The sequence below is a fragment of the Tribolium castaneum genome, chromosome 8 (genome assembly GCF_031307605.1).
Source record: "Tribolium castaneum strain GA2 chromosome 8, icTriCast1.1, whole genome shotgun sequence".
Lineage (NCBI taxonomy): Eukaryota > Metazoa > Arthropoda > Insecta > Coleoptera > Tenebrionidae > Tribolium > Tribolium castaneum.
This window is the reverse complement of record NC_087401.1, coordinates 9,397,698-9,419,700: the sequence shown is the minus strand read 5'-3', so window position 1 is coordinate 9,419,700 and position 22,003 is coordinate 9,397,698. Positions and strand designations below refer to the sequence as shown.

The 22,003-nt window shown below is 34.1% G+C and overlaps 3 protein-coding genes and 1 non-coding gene across 8 annotated transcripts; 1 reads left to right on the top strand and 3 right to left on the bottom strand.

Annotated features, from left to right (window-relative positions):
- Positions 1 to 338: 338 nt before the first annotated feature.
- Es2 lies at positions 339 to 3,312 on the bottom strand. The gene is made up of 3 exons (XM_064358551.1): positions 2,796 to 3,312; positions 2,586 to 2,739; positions 339 to 1,443 (listed from the first exon to the last, which is right to left on the bottom strand). The coding sequence occupies exons 1-3, from the start codon at positions 2,940 to 2,942 to the stop codon at positions 383 to 385; spliced, it is 1,362 nt and encodes a 453-aa protein (XP_064214621.1). The 5' UTR covers positions 2,943 to 3,312; the 3' UTR covers positions 339 to 382.
- A 149-nt stretch (positions 3,313 to 3,461) lies between these two features.
- Positions 3,462 to 16,278, bottom strand: LOC659654 (protein mothers against dpp). Of its 2 annotated transcripts, none has more exons than XM_965940.5 (4): positions 12,140 to 16,278; positions 11,594 to 11,864; positions 8,248 to 8,878; positions 3,462 to 4,887 (listed from the first exon to the last, which is right to left on the bottom strand). In XM_965940.5, exons 2-4 carry the CDS (start codon positions 11,861 to 11,863, stop codon positions 4,424 to 4,426), a joined length of 1,365 nt encoding a protein of 454 aa, XP_971033.2. In that variant the 5' UTR covers position 11,864; positions 12,140 to 16,278; the 3' UTR covers positions 3,462 to 4,423. The 2 variants fall into 2 exon arrangements, with proteins under 2 accessions (XP_971033.2, XP_008194959.1); XM_008196737.3 differs by lacking the exon at positions 12,140 to 16,278 and adding an exon at positions 11,913 to 12,107.
- Positions 16,279 to 16,425: 147 nt separating this feature from the next.
- Positions 16,426 to 18,410, bottom strand: LOC135267017 (splicing factor ESS-2 homolog). Its single transcript, XM_064358552.1, has 3 exons — positions 18,263 to 18,410; positions 18,053 to 18,206; positions 16,426 to 18,007 (listed from the first exon to the last, which is right to left on the bottom strand). The coding sequence occupies exons 1-3, from the start codon at positions 18,407 to 18,409 to the stop codon at positions 17,271 to 17,273; spliced, it is 1,038 nt and encodes a 345-aa protein (XP_064214622.1). The 5' UTR covers position 18,410; the 3' UTR covers positions 16,426 to 17,270.
- A 125-nt stretch (positions 18,411 to 18,535) lies between these two features.
- On the top strand, positions 18,536 to 21,084 carry LOC103313445 (uncharacterized). 4 transcript variants are annotated; one of them, XR_010335253.1, is made up of 5 exons: positions 18,536 to 18,671; positions 19,693 to 19,946; positions 20,051 to 20,196; positions 20,243 to 20,975; positions 21,033 to 21,084. It is a non-coding gene; the product is annotated as an uncharacterized LOC103313445 (transcript). The 4 variants fall into 4 exon arrangements; XR_010335252.1 differs by having other exon boundaries at positions 18,543 to 18,671; positions 18,721 to 19,946; XR_010335254.1 differs by lacking the exon at positions 18,536 to 18,671 and having other exon boundaries at positions 19,807 to 19,946; positions 20,243 to 20,365; positions 20,442 to 20,975.
- The last annotated feature ends 919 nt before the right edge of the window (positions 21,085 to 22,003 follow it).

Here is a 22,003-nt window from a genome sequence, read left to right as displayed (position 1 = left end):
TCCACCCATCGGCTCTGTCCTCAATACAATCGACACCACTCTCGCCCACTCGGCTCTCAAGTCTGTGACATTAGTTATCGTGCAAGCTGTACCTATATAGCCTTAGAATCACCCCTTTTTAACTTAGAATTGGGGTCAAATTCAAATAGTGCGCTGTAAAACTGTATTTTTTTAATTATTTGTAATTCTATTGTTCACTACAATAAATAATCAAATTGACCAAATAATTGTTTAAAAATAAAGTTAATTTCATTTTTATTAAAACATTTGCCACTAAATTCCAACTAGACCAATTTTAATTATTCTAGGACTTGGGGAAGCCAATAAAAACAAATTACCAGTTTTAACAAATATTTATTAACCAAAAATAAACAATCTCCAATTAGAAAAAATCGGCGGCTTTGTGCCTCTTCGGCACACTAATCTTCAACAAATCATCGGTCAAATTATCGATTTTCTTGATCCCCAGATTCAGTTTAGGCGTAACCATCCTCTTGGGAGTCCCCGGAGTGGCCCTTATTTTCGGACTGGGCGTCATAAAATCACCCCTTAAACCCAACCTGGAGGTGGCAAATCGTCTCGCCGCCGGCGACATGGTTGCCAATCTTTCCGTCCTCGGGGACGGCGTCGCAAACCGCCTTCGCGCCGCCTCCATAGCCTTCTGTTTCCTGTCTCGATTCTTCTCTCCGACTTTCTCAGCCAAAGCTATGGCGAGCTGTTCACGACGTGGGGGCTCCGACATTTTAAACGAGGGGCCTTGCGAATGGGGCAGGGGCGTATCGCTGCCGTCCAGTCGAAAGGGGGTTCCCTCGATTTCGCCCCACGTCATCAAGGGGGTGTCGGTGAGGTTCGGGTGGGGCGAGGGGGTCTTCACGAAGGAGAAGCCCCTGATCTGGGGGCTGTCTTTCATCAGTTCTTTGCCGTCAACGCCGATTTTACCGTCGTGGATTTTCGCCTGGTTTTTGGCCAGTTCGGTGATAGCCTCCTTGCTTTGGATTTCGTTGAAAGGGTTGATGGTGAGGCGGGTGTTACAGTGGACGACTTCTTGCCGGTTTTTGTTCAATTCCATTTCTTCTTCTTGTGTCAGGGGAACCCCGTCAGGAATGTACATTATGTAGTTTTTATTTTTGTAGCTCCAAGTGTCCACGTTTAGTTTTTTTTCCGGTAATTCCCCCTGTTTCACAATTGAGGGCAAAGCCAACTGTTCCTGTCGCTCCTTCTCACTGTTGCCCTCCTCCTTGTATAAAAACGAATACTTCTCCTGGTGCTTTTTCTCAGATTCGGCCAAAATCTCACTAAAACTGCGATTGTCCTCAGACGTGTGCGAATTCAAAAACTGATCCAAACTCAATTTCGGTTCGCTTTTCTCAGGGGGTGGCTTTGGCGGGGCTTCAGTCTCAAACGAATTGTGGACAGGTGTCTCAAAAGTCGCAGGGCTTGGTACTAGAATGCAATTAATACACAAAACACACTTTTTTACACACTTACTCGGTAATTTTTTACTTTAACTACTTCTGGATTTTCAAGCTGAAACTTACGCCAAACGATTCCTCTGAGTGCCCTGATGACCGTACACTATGAATTTTCTTGTGCAAATTGAAAATAACATTAGAAAAATAATTTTTATTTTCACTCATTTCACTTGAATCGCCATTTTTGTTGATTTTAAGGGATACAACGTTTGCCACCAGGGTGTGCATGCGTTGCGTGTGCTTATTTCTGATTGGCTGTTATTGTTTAGCTTCAACAGGTAAGAATCGCACCTGCGTGTTTGTTATGATTATAACACCTTCGGGTATTCCCAGAATGAATTTAAATGACGTATTACACCTTTTTCATTAAAAAGTAGGTGTATTTTTTCATATTTTGCAATTTGAATTTATGTCTCTGTGCTCTGATTGGCTGATTGACGGAAGTGGGGATGCGTTGTTGCATTCCCGCATTTCCCTTCACGCAATTTACCAACAACACCACTCCATTACTATTTTACTTACTAGTGGTGAACAAGGTATTTTTTTGTGAGTGCTACGTTCTCGAGGTTAATTTACCAATCGTGGTGTATATTTCCTTTTAGTTAACTGGGGCGCAGCCCCAGCCTCCGGCCACGAACTGTACGGCACCCTAGCTCCATAAAAAACACTATTCCACGTGTCGAGTTCCACGTTTTCGAGTTTAATTGGTCGTGGGGTATGTTTCCTTTTAGTTAACTGGGGCGAAGCCCCAGCCACGCGCAACATAGTTCCATAAAAACCACTATTCCACGTTTCGAGTTCAACATTTTCGAGTTTAATCGTCCGTGGGGTATGTTTATTTTTAGGTCGCTGGGGCGAAGCCCCAGCCTGCGGGCTATCATCTGTAGACGCCTTGCCTCATTTATAGTTACATTTACGGTTAATATCATTTATTAGAGTGTTAATAATTTAAAAAGTCTACGTCAAGGTCATTCAAAGTCGAATTTTTCGAAAACGGGGCATTTGCACAAACTTTCATGGTCATATCTTTGATCTAGAGGCTTTTTAAAGCAAAATGCAAAAAAAAAATTTGCAAAAATCCAGAAGTAGCTAAAGTAAAAATTTACCACTTACTCCTCTGTGTTGGCGGTCTATTCCCGCTATATTTCATATAAAGTTGCCTCATTTTGGTCACATCGTTTCTCTCAACGGCTTCCAAATATTCGTTCTGGGCTTTGAGTTTTTCAAGATCGGGGAAAAAGTCGCGCTGGATAATCTTACCAATGTGCTAAACAACAATTCTGGTGAGTTTCAAATCCGCAAAAAGGTAAATAAACAAATTACCTCCACATAAGTGTCTTCATCTAAAACCTTCTCTTTGACTCGTTTCCGAGGCGTTCCCACCGGTTTTTTGAAAATAATTTCCTTCTGGATGTCTTTCATCACGGCAATTGCCTGCCGCCCGGGTGTATTTTCCACGTTTTCACCCATTTTTAAGTGATTTTCCACACTGTGATAACTTTTAGGTTAGCTGTCAACGAAACGTCACAACAAACTGTCACTTTCAAAATTCGTTAATTAATGATTAATCAATCATTAATGCAAGCGTAATCGTGAGTTGCGGTTAAAACAATTTTTTTTATCAATTTAATATAAAATCGCACATTATTAATTAATTAGAGAAACTAACCTCCAAAATTTGTGGTGCCCCTATCGGCAACTTTCCACACTAAATAAACGGGCGCCAAATTTGAATTGTTTAGCCAATAAATTGAATGCTTTGGAGTTGAACTTTTCATTGCACGATTTTTATTCAATTTCACTTTACTTGAAGACTAAATATTAATTGGTTATGCTAACATGAGTCCGATAAGCTTTTCTTCATTCAAGCCGGCGACAACGATTACAATTTTTTGGCACATTATGTTAACACATACACAAATCGATACACAAGCAGACGTAGCCAATCCTAAGCACAGGGTAACGTTTCTTATTACCAAAAAACGAGACAGTAATCCACAATTTTATTTAAAACGAAAATAAAAAATTGCACTGACAATATAAAAAGGTGTACTTTTCGTGGTATAGTAAATATGGATAATATCTCAAAAATATACACTTCGACAGCTGGTGCTGCCACCCAACCTTTTTATCGTTGATAAAACAAACAAGAAATTGAATACACAACTATAAAAAACTTGTAATGTAACAATAACTCTTTAACTTATGTAAAATGGACAATATTTTGATTTATATTTTACTTACAAATACACTTATTTTATCCTTACGGCTAACGGAGTTTATTAATTGCACAAAATATTCTTTATGATTCTATTACACTCGTATTTGTACCACCGAACCAGTTGTTCAGCCAAAGGCAAATCTTCCTCGAGGATCACTGCAGGAATTAAGTACAAACGTAGAAATTTTGTCGAAACCAGCTCGAAAAATAATTAAGAAAAAAGATTTTTCAGTTGGCAATAAGGACATAACCAAAAATCTTATCGCGTCAAATGTCACACCGTTGCCAACCGAAACAAGCATTCTTGATCACCCGGTATATCAGCGACCTGCATTGATGCTTGAGAAAGTTTTTAATTTTTTTTTAATATACAGGGCGGCACATTCTTGCTAAACTTAAAATGCTGTCATTTTTTGCAAGAAGGCCCCACCAAAACAATAAAATAAAGTCAAACAATATTTAAAAACGCTGTCTGTGAATTAAACTGTAAATAACCAACAAACCAATAAAATCGTAGCCATCTAGAGATCAATTAAGACAGACACATTATAATTAATAATTCGTTATAATTACATCCAGAATTTACAAGTTTTCAGCTCGGTTTCCTGTACACATAAATAATCATTCGTCGATGCTGAAAAATGCACTTTACCGTAAGGCAACACGTAATTTCCCACCGTTGCATTTGCATAACCTGAAATGGCACTCATACGTCCCGTGTTATTACCGATTACGAGACCGAACTTATGGCATTGTGAGGGGACCCCATTTGGGTCAGCACCTTGTCGAGCCACTGGAGGGGGCCGTTGAGATGCACCTCGATCCAGCAGGGGGTGCTTGTGACGTCCTGACGATGGTATTCCGCGCCCCAACCCTTGACGAAGCTCATACGTATCATACACATTTTTGTGAGTTCGTAAACGGCCTCAAAACCATGATTCACGCATTGGGAGAGGAGTTGAGCAAATTCGGCGTTGTTGAAAATACGCAACGAACAACCAGCCGGGATTTTACACACGGCGGATGGGTGAAACCCATGGTGGTGGTTACAGTTGCGGGATTGGACGAAAATTGGCGAATCGGAGAGACATTCGGCGTAAACTTCGCCGTTGACGTAGTATAGGTGGACCCCTTTGCCGATGTGACGGCGGGTGTTTTCGATGGTTGAGTTGCGGTTTACGTTGCTTAGTTGCCCTAAACATGCCAAGAGCCAAATTGTTACACAATATCCGTTCTCAATAAATGTTTAAGTATTTATCAAAAATTTGGTTTGCTTGTATAATTCAAAAAATAAACGCAAATAAGGTAAAAACAAGTTTTTAAAACTAAACAAATTTATTTTGGAACCAAAAAATGAATAAACAAATGAAGTCAAAATTTTGGCAAAACGTTCGTGTTTATTTTAGCTTTATTTTTTTAAACGTTTTCTTTGTTATTTTTTTTATTCAAAAGTCATTTAACAGCTAATGCGTGCACCAGAAAATAAACTACTAACACTGAGTTTTTGCTGCTGTTTCTTGTACCTTTAGTTTTACCTCTGATGGGCATGTAAAACCGTAGTAAAAATTCCAATGAGTTATTTCGATGTTTTGATTTTATATGTTTTTTTTAATTAGAGCTTGCTTATTAGTAAACTTTTATTTGATGTAAAATTTAATACTATCCTGACAATTTGTTTAATGGTTAGTGTTACTTTTAGTCAGAAGTTTTCATTTTAACTGAAAGTTTGTAGCAAATCTACTAAATAGACTCAGAATCGTGTGTTCGTACTCGCTTGTACAAATAATATTTAATTAACAACCTGACTCCTAGTTTTGTTAAAGGTAAACTGGAGTAGTCTAAAAACCGGTTTATAAAAGCGTCACTAATTTAATCCGCATTTAAATGTGTGATTAACTGATCGCGTGACCAAATTGAAGCAATCTGATTGGTTCATTCGCTTTGTTAACTTTTAACAACGAATTAAATTTAAACAGAATTCTATAAACCGGACCTTAATTTTAAATAGCTTTATTTAGTGATGATTGATGATTGATGAATCATTGCAAAGAAGTATACACGAAGATAAAAACGCATTTTTCAATGAATTTTCGTTGTATTTAATGAAATCCAACGCTTCCAGACAGATTAGTAAATTATTATTCCATGCATAAGATTTATTTAGTTACAAATTTTGAGAATAATAACTAAAAATCTAAAGACAAAAATTCAACAAATCAGAATTATCTTTAGTTTAGCAAATAGTGAACTGTCTAATTTGTTGTAAATCAAGCAAAAATCAAAGTACTCGACTAAAATGATCTGTTTCATTACTCCAAATTTTTATTTTTACTTCAAGATTTATAAAAATATTTTTGTAATAAATAATAATACTAATAACGATTGGAATAAAAAAAAAAATAATCGATTGATAAAAAATCACTGCTTCACATGTGATCATCGTTTTTTTATAATTTGTCTGACACAGCATAAGGATAGAGAATTTTCTGAAACTTGACTAAAGACAAGAACTTGTCTGAAAAAATAAAAATCTTGTTTTACTTTTACATTTTATCTGAAAGAAATACAAAAATTAATTGTGAAGCAATGGTATTTGGCTCACTCATAAAATTGTTTCTAGAAAGATTATAATTTATAAAATATTTAGTTTTGCTTCAAACTTTAAGAATCGTATTATTTTGAAGCGTATTTAAAAAACAAACTATGGTAATGACAAACAGAAAACTGCGTTTTTTGGTCTATTTGGGCAAAATTTCGTCAAACAAGTGACTTTTTCCATAAACATGAATGTCTGCTTTTTGGAGAATAGTTTCGCAGAAAAATTATTCTCACTTATAAAACTACCTAAATCTAGAGAAACAGAACACAATAACGTCATTTGCGAACTTCATTGCAAATTTTTTGCTTTATTGAAGAGAAATTTCGATAACAGGTGAATTTCTTATCTCAAAATGATGTAATTTTTTGACTTGATTTATTGAAATTTTTAGAAAAAGGTAAGTTTCCAAACCAAGCTACACAATTATCACTTTATAAACAGACCAAACAAAAATCAATTTCAATGTAGTCTCGTAAGTTTTAACTCAATTTATGATAAAATTCTGCAAAATATGTCAGCTTCTTATTCGAAAACAAGGTAGATCTAAAATTTTCAATCCTTTCTGCTTTTTTTTGGCTTGTTTGCTTTTAATTATAATTTATAATAATTCCGTCGTAATTTTTTCGCCTTATTAGGAAGAAAATACTGTGTTAGGCAAAAGTATGGAACAAAGCGTTTTGTGCCTAAACAATGAACCTTACAACAAAACTAATTAGTATATCAAGTACTTTAAAAATTTGATCATTTTTTAAAAATATTTTATTTCGAAATTCCTTTTAGTTTTCGGGTTATTCAAAAAAAATTTTTTTATAAAGACACCACTACGGTGATTTTTTTTTGGTAAAAGATTATGTTCTAAAAATTACTTCTAATTCAATAATATTTATTTAAAAAAATAGTGTGTTTTTTTTTAATAAATTATTAAAGTTGTGTTCCGAGCTGTTTTTATTAGCAAAAAATAAAATTACTTGAATAAAAACATCCATGGATACAACCACTTTAAGTAAGTTCGAAAAATCTTTATAGTGCGTTAGACACTGATTTAAAAACAATACTATTGCATTAGAAGCGTAATCTTTTACCAAAAAAATCGTTGTAGTAGGGTGTCATTAAAAAAAATAATACCTCAAAAACTAAAATACCTTTCGAATAAAAAATTCTTGAAAAATGATCATATTTTTAAAGCACTTGATGTACTAATTAATTTATTTGTAAGGTACATAGTTTAGACACAAAACGCTTGGTCCCATACTTTTGCCTATCTCTGTATATCAGTGTATTAATGAAAATAACGTAAGAATTTTGACTTAATTAGTTATTTAAAGTTTTTATAATCAAAGATTCGCACAGAAAACTCTCAAAGGGCGTTATAATTTCGATCCAATATGTCCCCACATTTTGACAAAATTTTGCCAAATAAATGAGTACCTGAATATTTCTTTTAAAAAGCAAAACTACATAAAATTAACAAAAAATCTAAAAAAAACTTTTTTCGCAGCATTCATTGGTACTTTAATTCGTAAAACTTTTTCTCTTTTCGTTGTTCTTAAAATAAAGTAAATTATAAAAAAATACCTTGTAAATTGTACATAAACATGATACTGAACAGAATTAAATAAAATTGTGATAAAAAAGAGTGATCCGCTTCAATTGTTTTTGTTTTAACAATAAAATTATTAAAAGCAATGACTCCAATGATAAAATTTTAATCAAGATAATTCACACTGTTGTTTATTTAAATGAATTAATGACTTCAAGTTATTTGTAAGCTAAAAAAAACAAAAAAAAAAAGAGATTTATGCTTATTAAATTTTATATCAAATAAAAGCTTACTAAAAATAAATGAGACAATTTGTAGTTTTGCGCACACAATCATTGATAATGGTATTTTTGGAAGTATAATTTCAAAGAACACAAAAGAAATCGGTATTTTTTTATATAAAAAAAATTCTTACCTAAGCAAAATCTGTCGCTGTTGTTGCTGGGATTGGTGAACCCATCAACAATAACGGACGTCGAATGGCAATGGAAAACTTCCCCGACGCGAAAATTCAACTCATAGTAGGCGATAGAAGCCCAATAGGGCTGCTCCTGATAGGCCACCGGTTGCACATCTGTATTAAGCGACGGTTGCGGACTCGTATTATTATTCGTATTCTCGTCGGTGGGGCTATAGGCCGGGGGCGGAGTCTCCGCCAAATTCGAATACGGACTCTGCGGATTATTCGACGAAACACTCCTCGGACTAGACACACTCGACAGTGGCGAACTCGGACTCAAATGATTGGAATTAAATCCATTGGAATTATAACTAATATTCTGGGGCATGTTGGGCTCCACCACTTGCTGAAATGGTAGGAGCGAGTGCCCTGGGACAAAATCGCTGTGTCGGGGGACCAAGACCGGCGGCAAAACTTGACTTTCCACTCTTTTGTAGTGGTAGGGGTTGATGCAGACCTCCTTCTGCTTGGCCCAAAACGGAAACTTGCAGTGCTCCAGAGGTTTCAGCTCGTGGTGGCTCTGCAGGTCGGGCCAGCGCCAGACCCGGCAGTAGATCACGTGGGGGAGGCCTTTGCGGTGGGACACCTGGTGGTGTTTTACGAAAGTCAAGACATGTTATGTTCTTGTCTTAAGAATCAAGACAAGACCAAAACAATAGCTGAGTTTATAATTTCAATAATTAGCCAAGAAATCTTCATTATTTCTAGAATTTGTGGTTTTGATCATGTCTCTTATCGGCAAAAAACCCTTTTCACAAAAACTAAATTATATAATTAATCGCAATTAACTTTTTTTGCGAATAAAATTTATCCATTTTTGACTCTTATCCACACATCATTTTTTTTTCTCCGAATATTTTCATCGTCAGTTCTATTTTTCATAAATAATGTATTTAGATTTAAATTATATTCATCTTCTTAGTGACCATGTTTTTGTAAAGCTCGAGGTGAATTTTCTATTTCTACACCGATTAATTGACTAATTAATGACACAGTTGATAAAAGCTTGATTTATCACACAAATAATCTATTTTTTCAGCTTAATAAGCGCAATACCATTGTCTCAGACGTTATTTTGATAACTAAAATGTAAATTTCCGAACTTGAGAAAGATGAAATTACCTACTTCATATAAATTTCCTAAAATTCCAAATTAGAAAAAAAAAAATCTTATAAAAAAAATTGCGGTAAGCTGTTAGAAACGTTTACACCATGTTTTATGTCTTTTGATACAAACTATACGCACATTTCATATTGCTTTTGATCTAGAAAACGATTTAAAAGTAGGTGTGGTACGTGGTGGTGCTCATAATTTTCATTTAAAAAATGTTTCAGATGCGATAAACTGTGAAGACCAATTTGTGTTACTAGATAAAATTCAACATTTAGAAAAAACGTCACAGGTAGAATATACAAAAAAAATTAAAAGAAATATTTTTTTTAGAAAAACGCTTTTATTTAAAAGATGCATTGAAAAGTAAAAAATAATGATTTTCTATTACAGGCGAATATGTTTGCTTAGAAATTAAGATTTTAAAATTTATTAAAGCTTTGGACTTAAGACCGTTCCTCAACCTTTTAAAAATCTTAAAATCCTAATTTGTAAGCAAAAATGTTCTCCTTTCATAGAAAAACATTATTTTTTACTTTTTAGTGCATAAATAAAAGCTTTTTTCAAAAAAATATTTTTTTTTATTTTTTTATTTATTGCTTTTTAGTCTTTACTTATTCTACACGACTTTTTTTCTGAAATTTAGTTTCGCAATTTTCTTGTAACAGCACTATTTTGCTGATTTGTGCAAACTTGTTTAGTGGTAAGCTGTTATTAAAAAAACATCCTAACCTGTGTTCTGCATCTATACTCTATCATCCAAAATAAATGAATTAAAAAAAGGAGCGACATTTGTTTGTAACAAAACGTAATGAAAATAATTAGGTATTAATATATTTCCCAATGACCAACATACCGTTAATGTTGGTATAAGTTACGGTATGTACACATCGAAAATCCATTTCTAAACATAACCTACAACTTCAAAATCCCATTTAACCTCTTTTGGGGGTAAATTAACTATACAGAATTACATAGTCACGCAGATTGCGTAAGTAGGCAAAATTTCAATTCATTGGGACAACGGGAACCCTTTCAAATTTGGCTCCAAAAATATGAAACAGACAGACAGACAACAAAGCAAGTTGAATAAAAGCTTTTAAATAAAATATCAAAAGTTAACGAATCAGTTCGAGTGTTAAGATAAGAACTAAAAAAAATGCAGTAAAAAAAATTGGTAACAGTAACATCACCACCATATTATGTGATTTGTGGAAAACATTTTAACATAATGAGAAAAATAAAGAATTGTTACCAAAAATATATATTTACTGCTGTACTTTAAAATAATTAGAATTCGTTTTTAGCCTATTTAAACCTCTCCGATTAATTTGGAAAGTAAACCGTAAGGAACACTTGAAAAACATTATAACAGTAAAAGTATTTTTCAAAAAAAAAACAAGTTGAAAATTTAATTTTTTTGAAAGGACTGTTTAAATTCTTTTCAAATTACCGTATTATGTAATCCCGTGAATAAAAAAGGTTCTTTTTCATTTCCAATGCCTAGAACCGGTGCTCTAGGACTACTATACAAACTACAAAAGAACTTCTATTTGGGGAGAAGTAAGTGCACAATTAATTTCTTGAAACATGAAAAGCGGGAAGTTCTTTTAAAGTCTTTTGAAACACATGTAGATTCTCATAAGACGAATTTAATCTGATTGGATAGCCTTTCTTATTCTGGATAAAAATAAACAAACACTTATTTGGTACCTAGTTAGTCTAATCTGAACCGTACACAGTGATAAAACTTTTCTAATTCGAATACTTTTCAAAAAAATTAAATACTCCAAATAAAGCACCACAGCTTCCACCTTATACTTTTATAAGAATACCTTTTTCCACACAAATTTTCTCCTGCCATTTAAGTTCACACCATTTTCCAATTTTCAACACAAATTCACAAACGAAGCTTCAAAATCTGCACATATACAGATCAAATTGCACTCAGCTTTTCTATGAAATTTCAAAAATTACAAGTGGTGGCAGCATCGGAACAAGCCAAAATTTCCAAAAATTGAAATTTCATATTTAATTTCGATTTCTCACTCTCGCGCCATCTATTAGCGAAAAAAAGTATTAATCATTAATGTAGCAACCGTTTAGTTCGAATTATAAAACTGAGAGCCTGAGTCGCCCCCTTAAGCACTCCCTATTCAAGAAGTAGTCAAGTCAAGATTTCTTTCTAACCTGGAGGCGGCCGTCGAGGCTGCGGGGTATCGTCACGCAGTTGCTCTGCGTCCCGGGACAGGAAAGCGCGCGCTCGAGCTCCTCAATGGCCCCCTTGCGCTTCTTCAGCTTCTTGACGAGGCTGTCCACTGCCTTCTCTGCCCACTTCTCCTCCTCGTCGCCCTGCTTCCAGCCGAGCAGCTTCTTCACCGCGGGGCTGGTGAAGCAGAAGAGGCTGTTGAATCTGGACAAGGGGCCGCTGCTGGAGGACTCCCCCTCGTCGATCTCCATGCTGAAACAATCGATTTTTTTCCGGGTTTAAACACTGCTGATGACTCACAAATTTAAATGAGTCACATAATATTGGTAATCTGCAGCCATGGCTTAACGAGAGCTAAAGCGCTGCGAGTACTAACTGTATCGGTTAATGCAAGCCGTATTTATCTAATAAGTGCAAGAGTTTTTTTTGTTGAGAGATCAACAAAAATAAAGCAGACATGCTTGTGGCGATTGAAGGCGCGGGGCCTTGCGGATGCCTCACAACAACATTCATAATAGTGGACTTACCTATCGGAGTTAATAAACGGACGACGAGTAGGAAAAACGGGAAATATAAACTATTATTATTGTAAATATTGTGGACAAATTTTAGGACGCTGTGCTCTCGTAATGGTTCAACACGGAGTTCGTAGAATATAAAGGTTAAGAAGCGACAGCGCCGTGTTATTTTGAGGAAACAAATTAATGCTGATAGCGCTACGTGCGGTCGGGTGAGAAACTAAATCCACCATAAGTCCACAAAACTAGCACTTTACTTTTCCGTTTTATAAAACACTTCCAGTCTCACATAACATTCAAAGTGCACTTTACGAAGGTACAGGGGGAATTTGAAGGCATATACACTCTGACTTCTTTCCATTCTTGAATAATTGCGTTCCGTGATGAGACAAACGCGATTTTCACACAAGAACCAGCCTAAACGACATGTTCACGACCAAAGCCAGTATCACGACCACACATGACACACAAAAACATTATTTTAAATAAACCGTCAATGTTGTCAACCGTTTTACGAGTTACTTTTATTACTCTAATAAACACGATAATTTCGATCGAATTTGCCTATTTTTTACAAAATCTTATAGAATAAGTAGGTATTTTATTCAAAAGCAAGATAAATCTCCATTTGGCTAGCTGTAGTGAAATTGTAAAAATAAGTCTTTACTTGCAATAAAGCATCGTAAAATGTTCTAATTTATTAGAAATCTTTTGGTATGTTTGAGTAAAATTTCATAATTAAAGTACGTTTTTCCCTTGGTTTTTCCATAAAAAAATTTCTAAACATATAATTGCCATTGTTTCGCAAAACAATTTTCTTACTTATAAAACAATCAAACCTATTTTGAGACGACAGTTGTGAGCTTTATTGCTTTTTTTGTCATGTTATTAGAGAAAAAGTTTGATAGTAACTAATTTTTTTCTCAAAATGACGTAAAAAAGTGAGTTTGTCGCTCACAAAACAAGCTATAATTGTTATCACTCCAATGACAAGCCAACAGAAAATCAATTTTGTTGTATAATTCGATCATTATTCGTTCTTGTCTCAAGTTTTGTTAAAATATGCAAAATACCTATAAATAATAAGCAAATTTTTTACACAAAGACTGCAAAAGTGTCAAAATAATATAAAAGTCTTTTCTTTTTTTTGATCAGACTTTTTTATATTTTTTACAAAATACAAAATAAACGAATATCCGAGTATCACGTTTAAAAACTAAATTAAAAATATGCAAAATCCAAAATTTTGTAAAAACGTAAATTTTTAACTTAAAAATGTGCTTAGATAATTGCAAGTAAGTAATAAATTAATAATAATTTTGAACCAATTTATTAATAAATTTTGTACAAAAAAAAATTCTCACTTAACAAACGAGCTGAATGTAGAAAAACAATAACCACGTTTACGTCATTTGTGAACTTTACTGCATATTTTACGTCTTACAAATTAATGGAGTGAGAGAATAGATTTAAAATAATAAAATTTTTGGTCTAATTTAATTTGTGGGTTCTAGAGATAAGAAACAATGACTGATTTAAAAAAAACAAAAAAAATCGAAAAAATCAGCAAGCAGATTCAAAGCCATTTTTCTTGAAAACTAGAAAACCTACGATAAATGCAGTCTGCTGAAAAGCTGTTGATTAAAGTTAGGTACACCTAGTTTATTTTCCAGAAATATTTATATAAACATTAATTTTTTTAAACTTTTCAAACTCTAGCATATTTTTCGAGTCAATAAAAAGTAATCGCACTTTTTGTGAAAATTATAAACCTTTCAATAGAATTAAAAACAGTGGTAAAATTCTTGGATAATTTTGTGTCGGATATTAAAAACAAGCGGTCGAATATTAGTGTGGCCTACAGATGCTTGCAAAAAGATTTTGTCTATTACTCAAAAATTGCAAATTCTGGATACAAAACATTGACAGATTTAAAGTTACATAAAATAATGTCAACTGGATGGCACTCCAAAGGTACGAAATCAACCAAATTTCAATTTCAAATGAAATGTGTGAAAAATTTTCTAGCGATTGCTGCAAATCCAAAGTCAATCAGAATTATAGTTTAGGTTTCAGAGGGGTTTAATGTTTTGATAGATAGAATCATAACTTAATTAGCCTATACCTAAATTTGAAATTTGGAGATTTCTTAAAAACTAGCGGTTACAAAATCAGAACGATTTTGGATTTAAGCTATCAATTTAAATGTGTTAAAGTGATTAAAATGATAGAATCTGCGTATAAAAATAAAAAAAAGTAATAGAAAAAAATTTTGATCCAATACTGAAAATTCGACAGCGATCGAAACTTTAAACTTTAGACGTTTTCTGAAGTTTTTCCAAGTTTGTGAAACCATGTTGTATAGGCATAAAGCAACAAGTACTAAAACTGCTATGTTTTACAAAAAAATTGAAGAGAATGTGAAACATCTTTTCTCAAAAACTACAATAAAATTTTTATTAAAACTAAAAAGTAATTTTTTCACTCATAAAGCGAGCTCTACATACAGCGTGCTCAAAAACTGACGCACCAACTCAATGGTGTGTGGTAGAGAAGTGGTTAGATATAATGGTAAAAATAGTAAAAAAATTCTTTGTATTAAAGTTATTGATAAATAACTAATTTTAGGTAAATGATATGTGGCAACGTTGTCTAATAGTCGTGATCGCAATAGAATTTGATCAACAATAAAAATAAATTATTTTTGAAACGGTTTCCTAGGAAATAATTCCCAGTGTTGGCACATCTACACATTGTGATTTTTTAGATAAATTTTAATTTTTTTAAATTAAAAAAACTGCTGAAGTCTGATCGGAAATTTAAAAATAATTATTCATCGTTTTGTTACGGGACGATTACCTGGTATGAAACATGAAAACATAAAGAAATAATGAAAACTAAAGAAGTTAACACAATAAGTTTGTAGCTCCAGATTTTTTAAAATATGACTTTAGGAATTTTTTCATCATTTTTCCCGTAATCTGCACTTGCTTCTCAATAACGTATCACTGAGTTGGTGCGCCAGTTTTTGAGCACCTGTATACCACAAGATAACGAATTTTCAATGTACTAATTTCCACCGTTTTTTCTTGAGTTTTTTAACTCAAAAACAAGATAAATCTCATACAAAATTCTTTGTGATGATGTGGCTTGCTTTAGCGATAGTTAGCTAAGTGAGTTTTGGCTGAAAAACTTGCTAACAACTTTCGAAAAACAAAATAAATAATAATTTCGAACTAATTATGTAATTTTTCAATTTTTTGATAATATTAACAGAATTAGTTTCTCATTTACAAAACGAATTTTAATCAAAAAAAATTTTTTTCCTCATCATTTTAAAGCCGGCACTGTTACCAGGCACCTAACTTGTTAATCTCTTTGGAGGTAAAAGCAAATTTCCAGGAATTCCAGGTAGGTATATCAGGAAACTGAATTCTTCAAAGAAAACAGTAGTATACCTAATATCCTAATAGCAAATATTTGCCTGCACTGTGAATTATGGCTTTCCTACGGTCCTTGTAGTGAAGATTTATTATTATATTTATATACCAATTTCGTAAATCCCTTTCGAGCTTAAAGCGAAACTCCAGGAATTCCAGGTAGGTACATAAACAAACAAAATTTTTCAAAAAAAAGTATATGGCTTTCCAACGGTTTTTGAATAAAAAATATATCATTCTTTTTCCAGTCATAAATTAAGTTGACATATTTTAGTTTCTGTGTATTTTATTTCTAATTCTCCAAAAAGGAAAAAATGTTAAGCATCTGAAAATAACACGAGCCTAATCTGTAATTTTCTTTTCCTGGAAGGAACAGACCTTGACTTAGCATAATCAATAACCCACAGCTCGTGCAAAATAATCACTTGCATTTTGACCAGAAGCCATCCAGGTAATCGGTTATCGTTCACGACATGGATAATGGAGCACTTTATTCCTCATTCAGTTGAAGCAAAAAGATTTGTTTGTTTAACTAGGCAAAAAGGCATCAATTATTCGCTCTCGGCAATGTGGTATACATGACGAAAACAATTCAACGAATCTTACTGACTGCGCCAATTTTTTTTTCTCGTACACTTTTTTTACACTACGTCTATAAAACACAGTTTTCAGCCTAAAATTTGGAAGTTTTTAAATTTAACTTGCTTTGTTGTCTGTCTGTCTGTTTCATATATATGTAGGCAAATTTGAAAGGGTTCCCGTTGTCTCAATAAATTGAAATTTTGCATACTTACGTAATCTGCGTGACAATGCAATCCTATGTGGTTAAATACCCCCTAAAGGGATTAAATGGGGTTTTGAAGTTTTAGGTTATATTTACAAACTTTGATGTGTACATACCCTAACTTATACCAACATTAACGGTATGTTGGTTATTGGAAAATATATTATTACCTAATAATTTTCGTTACAAACAAATGTCGCTATTTTTTTAAATTCATTTATCTTGGACCATAGAGTATAGCCACAGAACAGAGGTTAGGATGTTCTTTTAATGATAACAGCTGTTTTCTTTCACATACCACTAAACAAATTTGCACAAAACAGCAAAATAATGGTGTTACAATAATACGGCGAAACTAAATCTCATAGAAAAAGATGTTTAAAATAAGTAAACTAAATACAAAAAATGAAAAAAATGTTTTTTAGGAAAAAACTTTTATTTAAAAGATGCACTAACCAGTAAAAAATAATGTTTTTCTACCAGATGAGAATATTTTTGCCAACAAGTTGGGAATATAAAATTTAAAAAAGTTTTGAGAACGGTCATAAGTCATAACAATACGGCATTACAGAATTACTTTCTTAATTTGAGCACTTTAATAAATTTTAAAATCCTAATTTGTAAGCAAAAATATTCTTGTCTGACAGAAAAACATTATTTGTTTAGTGCGTATTTTAAATAAAAGCTTTAAAAAAACTTTTTCTTTTTTTCCTTTTTTTTAATGGAAAGCTATGTTTTTCACTGTGTTTTTGAATTAGTTGAGTGATTTTAAGGAAGTTTTTATCAGCTTTTGCTATACTTAAGTTAGTGGCGAAACTAGCTCCTAATTTTTGGGTGGGCATGTAGGTAGGCCAACAAAATTTTTGTTGAGCACATAACACTTAATATCAGTAATAAATAATCTAATATTTTTTCCTTAACGACACTGTCCAGATTTCAGTTGCTCCGACATTTTAAACGAGGGGCCTTGCGAATGGGGCAGGGGCGTATCGCTGCCGTTCAGTCGAAAGGGGGTTCCCTCGATTTCGCCCCACGTCATCAAGGGGGTGTCGGTGAGGTTCGGGTGGGGCGAGGGGGTCTTCACGAAGGAGAAGCCCCTGATCTGGGGGCTGTCTTTCATCAGTTCTTTGCCGTCAACGCCGATTTTACCGTCGTGGATTTTCGCCTGGTTTTTGACCAGTTCGGTGATAGCCTCCTTGCTTTGGATTTCGTTGAAAGGGTTGATGGTGAGGCGGGTGTTACAGTGGACGACTTCTTGCCGGTTTTTGTTCAATTCCATTTCTTCTTCTTGTGTCAGGGGAACCCCATCAGGAATGTACATTATGTAGTTTTTATTTTTGTAGCTCCAAGTGTCCACGTTTAGTTTTTTCTCCGGTAATTCCCCCTGTTTCACAATTGAGGGCAAAACCAACTGTTCCTGTCGCTCCTTCTCACTGTTACCCTCCTCCTTGTATAAAAACGAATACTTCTCCTGGTGCTTTTTCTCAGATTCGGCCAAAATCTCACTAAAACTTCGATTGTCCTCAGACGTGTGCGAATTCAAAAACTGATCCAAACTCAATTTCGGTTCGCTTTTCTCAGGGGGTGGCTTTGGCGGGGCTTCAGTCTCAAACGAATTGTGGACAGGTGTCTCAAAAGTCGCAGGGCTTGGTACTAGAATGCAATTAATACACAAAACACGGTTTTTTACACACTTACTCCTCTGTGTTGGCGGTTTATTCCCGCTATATTTCATATAAAGTTGCCTCATTTTGGTCACATCGTTTCTCTCGACGGCTTCCAAATATTCGTTCTGGGCTTTGAGTTTTTCAAGATCGGGGAAAAAGTCGCGTTGGATAATCTTACCAATGTGCTAAACAACAATTCTGGTGAGTTTCAAATCCGCAAAAAGGTAAATAAACAAATTACCTCCACATAAGTGTCTTCATCTAAAACCTTCTCTTTGACTCGTTTCCGAGGCGTTCCCACCGGTTTTTTGAAAATAATTTCCTTCTGGATGTCTTTCATCACGGCAATTGCCTGCCGCCCGGGTGTATTTTCCACGTTTTCACCCATTTTTAAGTGATTTTCCACACTGTGATAACTTTTAGGTTAGCTGTCAACGAAACGTCACAACAAACTGTCACTTTCAAAATTCGTTAATTAATGATTAATCAATCATTAATGCAAGCGTAATCGTGAGTTGCGATTAAAATTATTTTCTTTTATCAATTTAATATAAAATCGCACATTATTAATTAATTAGGCGCGAGCACGTTTGACAGTTCGACCAAGCCTGGAGCACAGATTAGAGAGGTTAAACACCCCCGTTTTTAAGGTATATTTTAAAATTAACATTTTTAAGAAAAAACAACCTGATTTTCAAGGTAACTCAAAAAGTGCAAAATTTATAAGGTCTCCTTCAGAACACAGAATACACACAGTAGGCGTTCTATATAAACTCATGTAGACAACGATTTTGAAAAAAAATTTATTCAAAAAACTGTTTATAAATGACTAACTTTATAACTCTTCCATTTCATCTGATGCAGTATCGGCGTTGAATGAGTTATTGTTTAATCCTTCAGTTTTTCCGTTTCCTGAGTCATTAAAGTCTGAGTCAGAACTGCAAATAAGATGTTAGAAATAACTGAGTTTAAACTACTGTTTAACTTTCTTACCTAGTAGACGAATTGTGGTTTGTGGATGTTCGTTTCATAATAGAAGGCAGTTTGGAATTGAAAACAATTGCTTGTCTATTATCATAAAATTTACAAATGCCTTTTTCGAAGAGATTATCCTCTTTAAATTGTAAAATCACAGTTTCGTTCTGTATGCTGCGACTGATGACTTCTTCACATGGAATAACTAGTTGTCTGTTGCCACCAGAATTGACTTCAATTTGAAATTTATCTTCAATTTTCACAACTGTTATATTTCCTTTAACTGTTTTGAATGGATTTCCATCAACCATGGTTATTTCACCATCTCCAATGTTACATGAATCAACCATTTTCTGTTTTCTTCTTCTCTTTTGGATAATGAAAAGTTCGGTTAACGCAGCTGATGGCTTGAAATCACTAAAAAGATATAATAAAAAATGCAACTTATTGGTACAAGCAAAAAATAATCACTTGCGATAATCGACCTAACCTCACTAGATGAAATTTAAAATCATATCGTGCAACATATTTCAATATTACTTACCGATAATGATACTCCATGTTGCTCTAGTTATAGAAAGCTATTAATTGTTGATAAAAAAATAAAGAACGTTAGGACCTTTTAAAAGTGTAAAAATTTAGAATATATTTACGGTTGTTTACATGTGCACAGAACTTACTGCCACAGAATAACAGGTTTTACAGAAACGCATCCGTCCTTGTCCCGATAGAGCGAAAGCACAGATTAGAGAGGTGCCTGGAGGAAAAACAATTCTAACCTCACAACGTAAACTGCATTTGTTGTTCGGTGATAGAGTATAAAAAAACTGTTAATTTGTTGTTTGTGAGCTGAATTTTGTGACCAAACTCGTAAAAACTATGCCTAACTTTTGTATGGTGGTAAATTGTGGAAGTGTCGCTTCCAGAGATGTTAATATACGTTTTTTCAGGTAAATATTTTGGTCAGTGTTTTGGTGATTTACTATTCCTGTGTTTTGTGTATTAATTATTATTATTAAGTATTAACGTTAGTATGTACTTATTACATTTGTAGGATACCTTCTATATTTACGCCAGGGAAAAAGCTCTGCGCCTTGTCACAACGACGTAGAGAAATGTGGATCAAAGCTTTAAGAAGAGAAGATCTAACGGATACGAAAATGAAATATGGACGTATTTGTTCACGTCATTTCCACTCTGGTATTAAATTAGCATTTATATTTTGAATTGTCACATTCTTTTTTAGGAAAACCAGCAGCTTTGAAGGATACCACTCATCCTGACTGGGTTCCTTCGAAAAACATGGGTTACAACGTTACTGGCAAAAAAATTAGAAAGGTATCAGCGTTGTAAAGCTAGAGAAGTACAGGTATTTCTTTTTTTTTGCTTTGTGGCAACCCAGAAGAATTAATTTTTATTTTTGCTTTATTTTGCTTTTTTTGTAGTGTAGTAGGTATTCCAGAATCTGGATTTTTTTTCCTTTTAGAATTCGCAGATTTCTTCTTTTTTTTCTAAACACATTTTAGCTGTGCCATCTTGATTTGTAGAAAGAGGAAGCTGCTGCTACAACTAGTTCTCCAACTGTAGTAGCAGAAATTGAAAACATCGAGCATGTTAAACCTTCCTAGGAACAGTTGGAGCTTGCACTACGTAATGCCAATGATGAAATTTATAAATTAAGAACAGAACTAAAAAAATATAAGATGGAAGAATATTTTATTCATAATGATGATGGGTGCATCCATAATCCACTGCTCTTGTTTTAAAACTGTATGTCATTGGATAACACACAGACTTGAGTAAAGATAAAGAGGGATTCGCGATATTTGTTCGGCAACAACTTTTTAATTTGGACGCTGTAATCCTTCCAGCTCTATAGTAAAACCAATCTTTACACTTCGCTTGTTCTTTAGTCGTATTGTGAATCTCCTTACAATCAGCAACTGGTATAGAAAAATCCAAAGAGGCACCTGAAACACGTAAATACTCACTGTAATATATTACAAAGTCCATTTAAACTTACCTAATTCCTGCAGCTCACTTAAGCTTTTATGAATGTGATCTTCACTGAATAAAGTTGTAATCCAATGCTTCTTTTTTTGGTCCCTCTCTTCTTTTTTACTTTGGGCAAATGGATTTGTAATTAAATGCGCTGCGGATCCTTGCGAAGTGGACGCAAATAAATTTAAAAGATCTTCTCTCTGTTCGGGATAATGATGGAATGTTTTCTTGACCTTTATCACGAACAGTGAGTGGTTCGTCCCGGGGCAATCTTTTTTTTGGTACCGAAAAATCTATATTTGAGACTCTTTGTGGTTGAGCAGGTTTTCCTGAAGGAGGCATCCAATAGGCCTTCTTTCCTGTTACTGTAGTCTCTTCCAAATCCCGGACGTTTAATTCCACAGTAAAAAGAAGGGCCCCAACGTGAGTACATACCTCCCCCAAACCTGCGATGCACGTGCAATGGGCAGAGCATATATTGCCCTCTTTTTCAGCAATAATCCATGGTTGCAACATAGGTTCATTTAATCGTTGGGAATGAAGTACCTAAATTCAAATAATGCTTAAATAACCGATATACAATAATGATCAGATTTACCTTTCCCAAGACTACGACATAAGACCCAAAGACCTTCACAGCCACCTGTTTAACCCAGCCACAAGTAGCATATTTATATGCATCCAATCCCTTGTATCCTTTTAATTGTTGCATAGTATAAGCACTTTTTGTATCCACTAAGTACATAACGATGTCAGGGAATTCTATTTTGGGAAAATTCTCCACATCTTGAGAACAAGTTTGGGGATGAATTAAATATGGATCTACCCCAATAACATTAATCTTATCGATGTATCGATTTCTAACAATTGTTTCTAAACCTTGTGCGTATTCAGATAACTCCATAATACTTCAAACTTTAGAACAAAACACGTATAACCACAGCGTATAACTCCGTACAACACAGTAGCATAGTGTTAACACGTGTTCCAATGTTTTTCCTCCAAG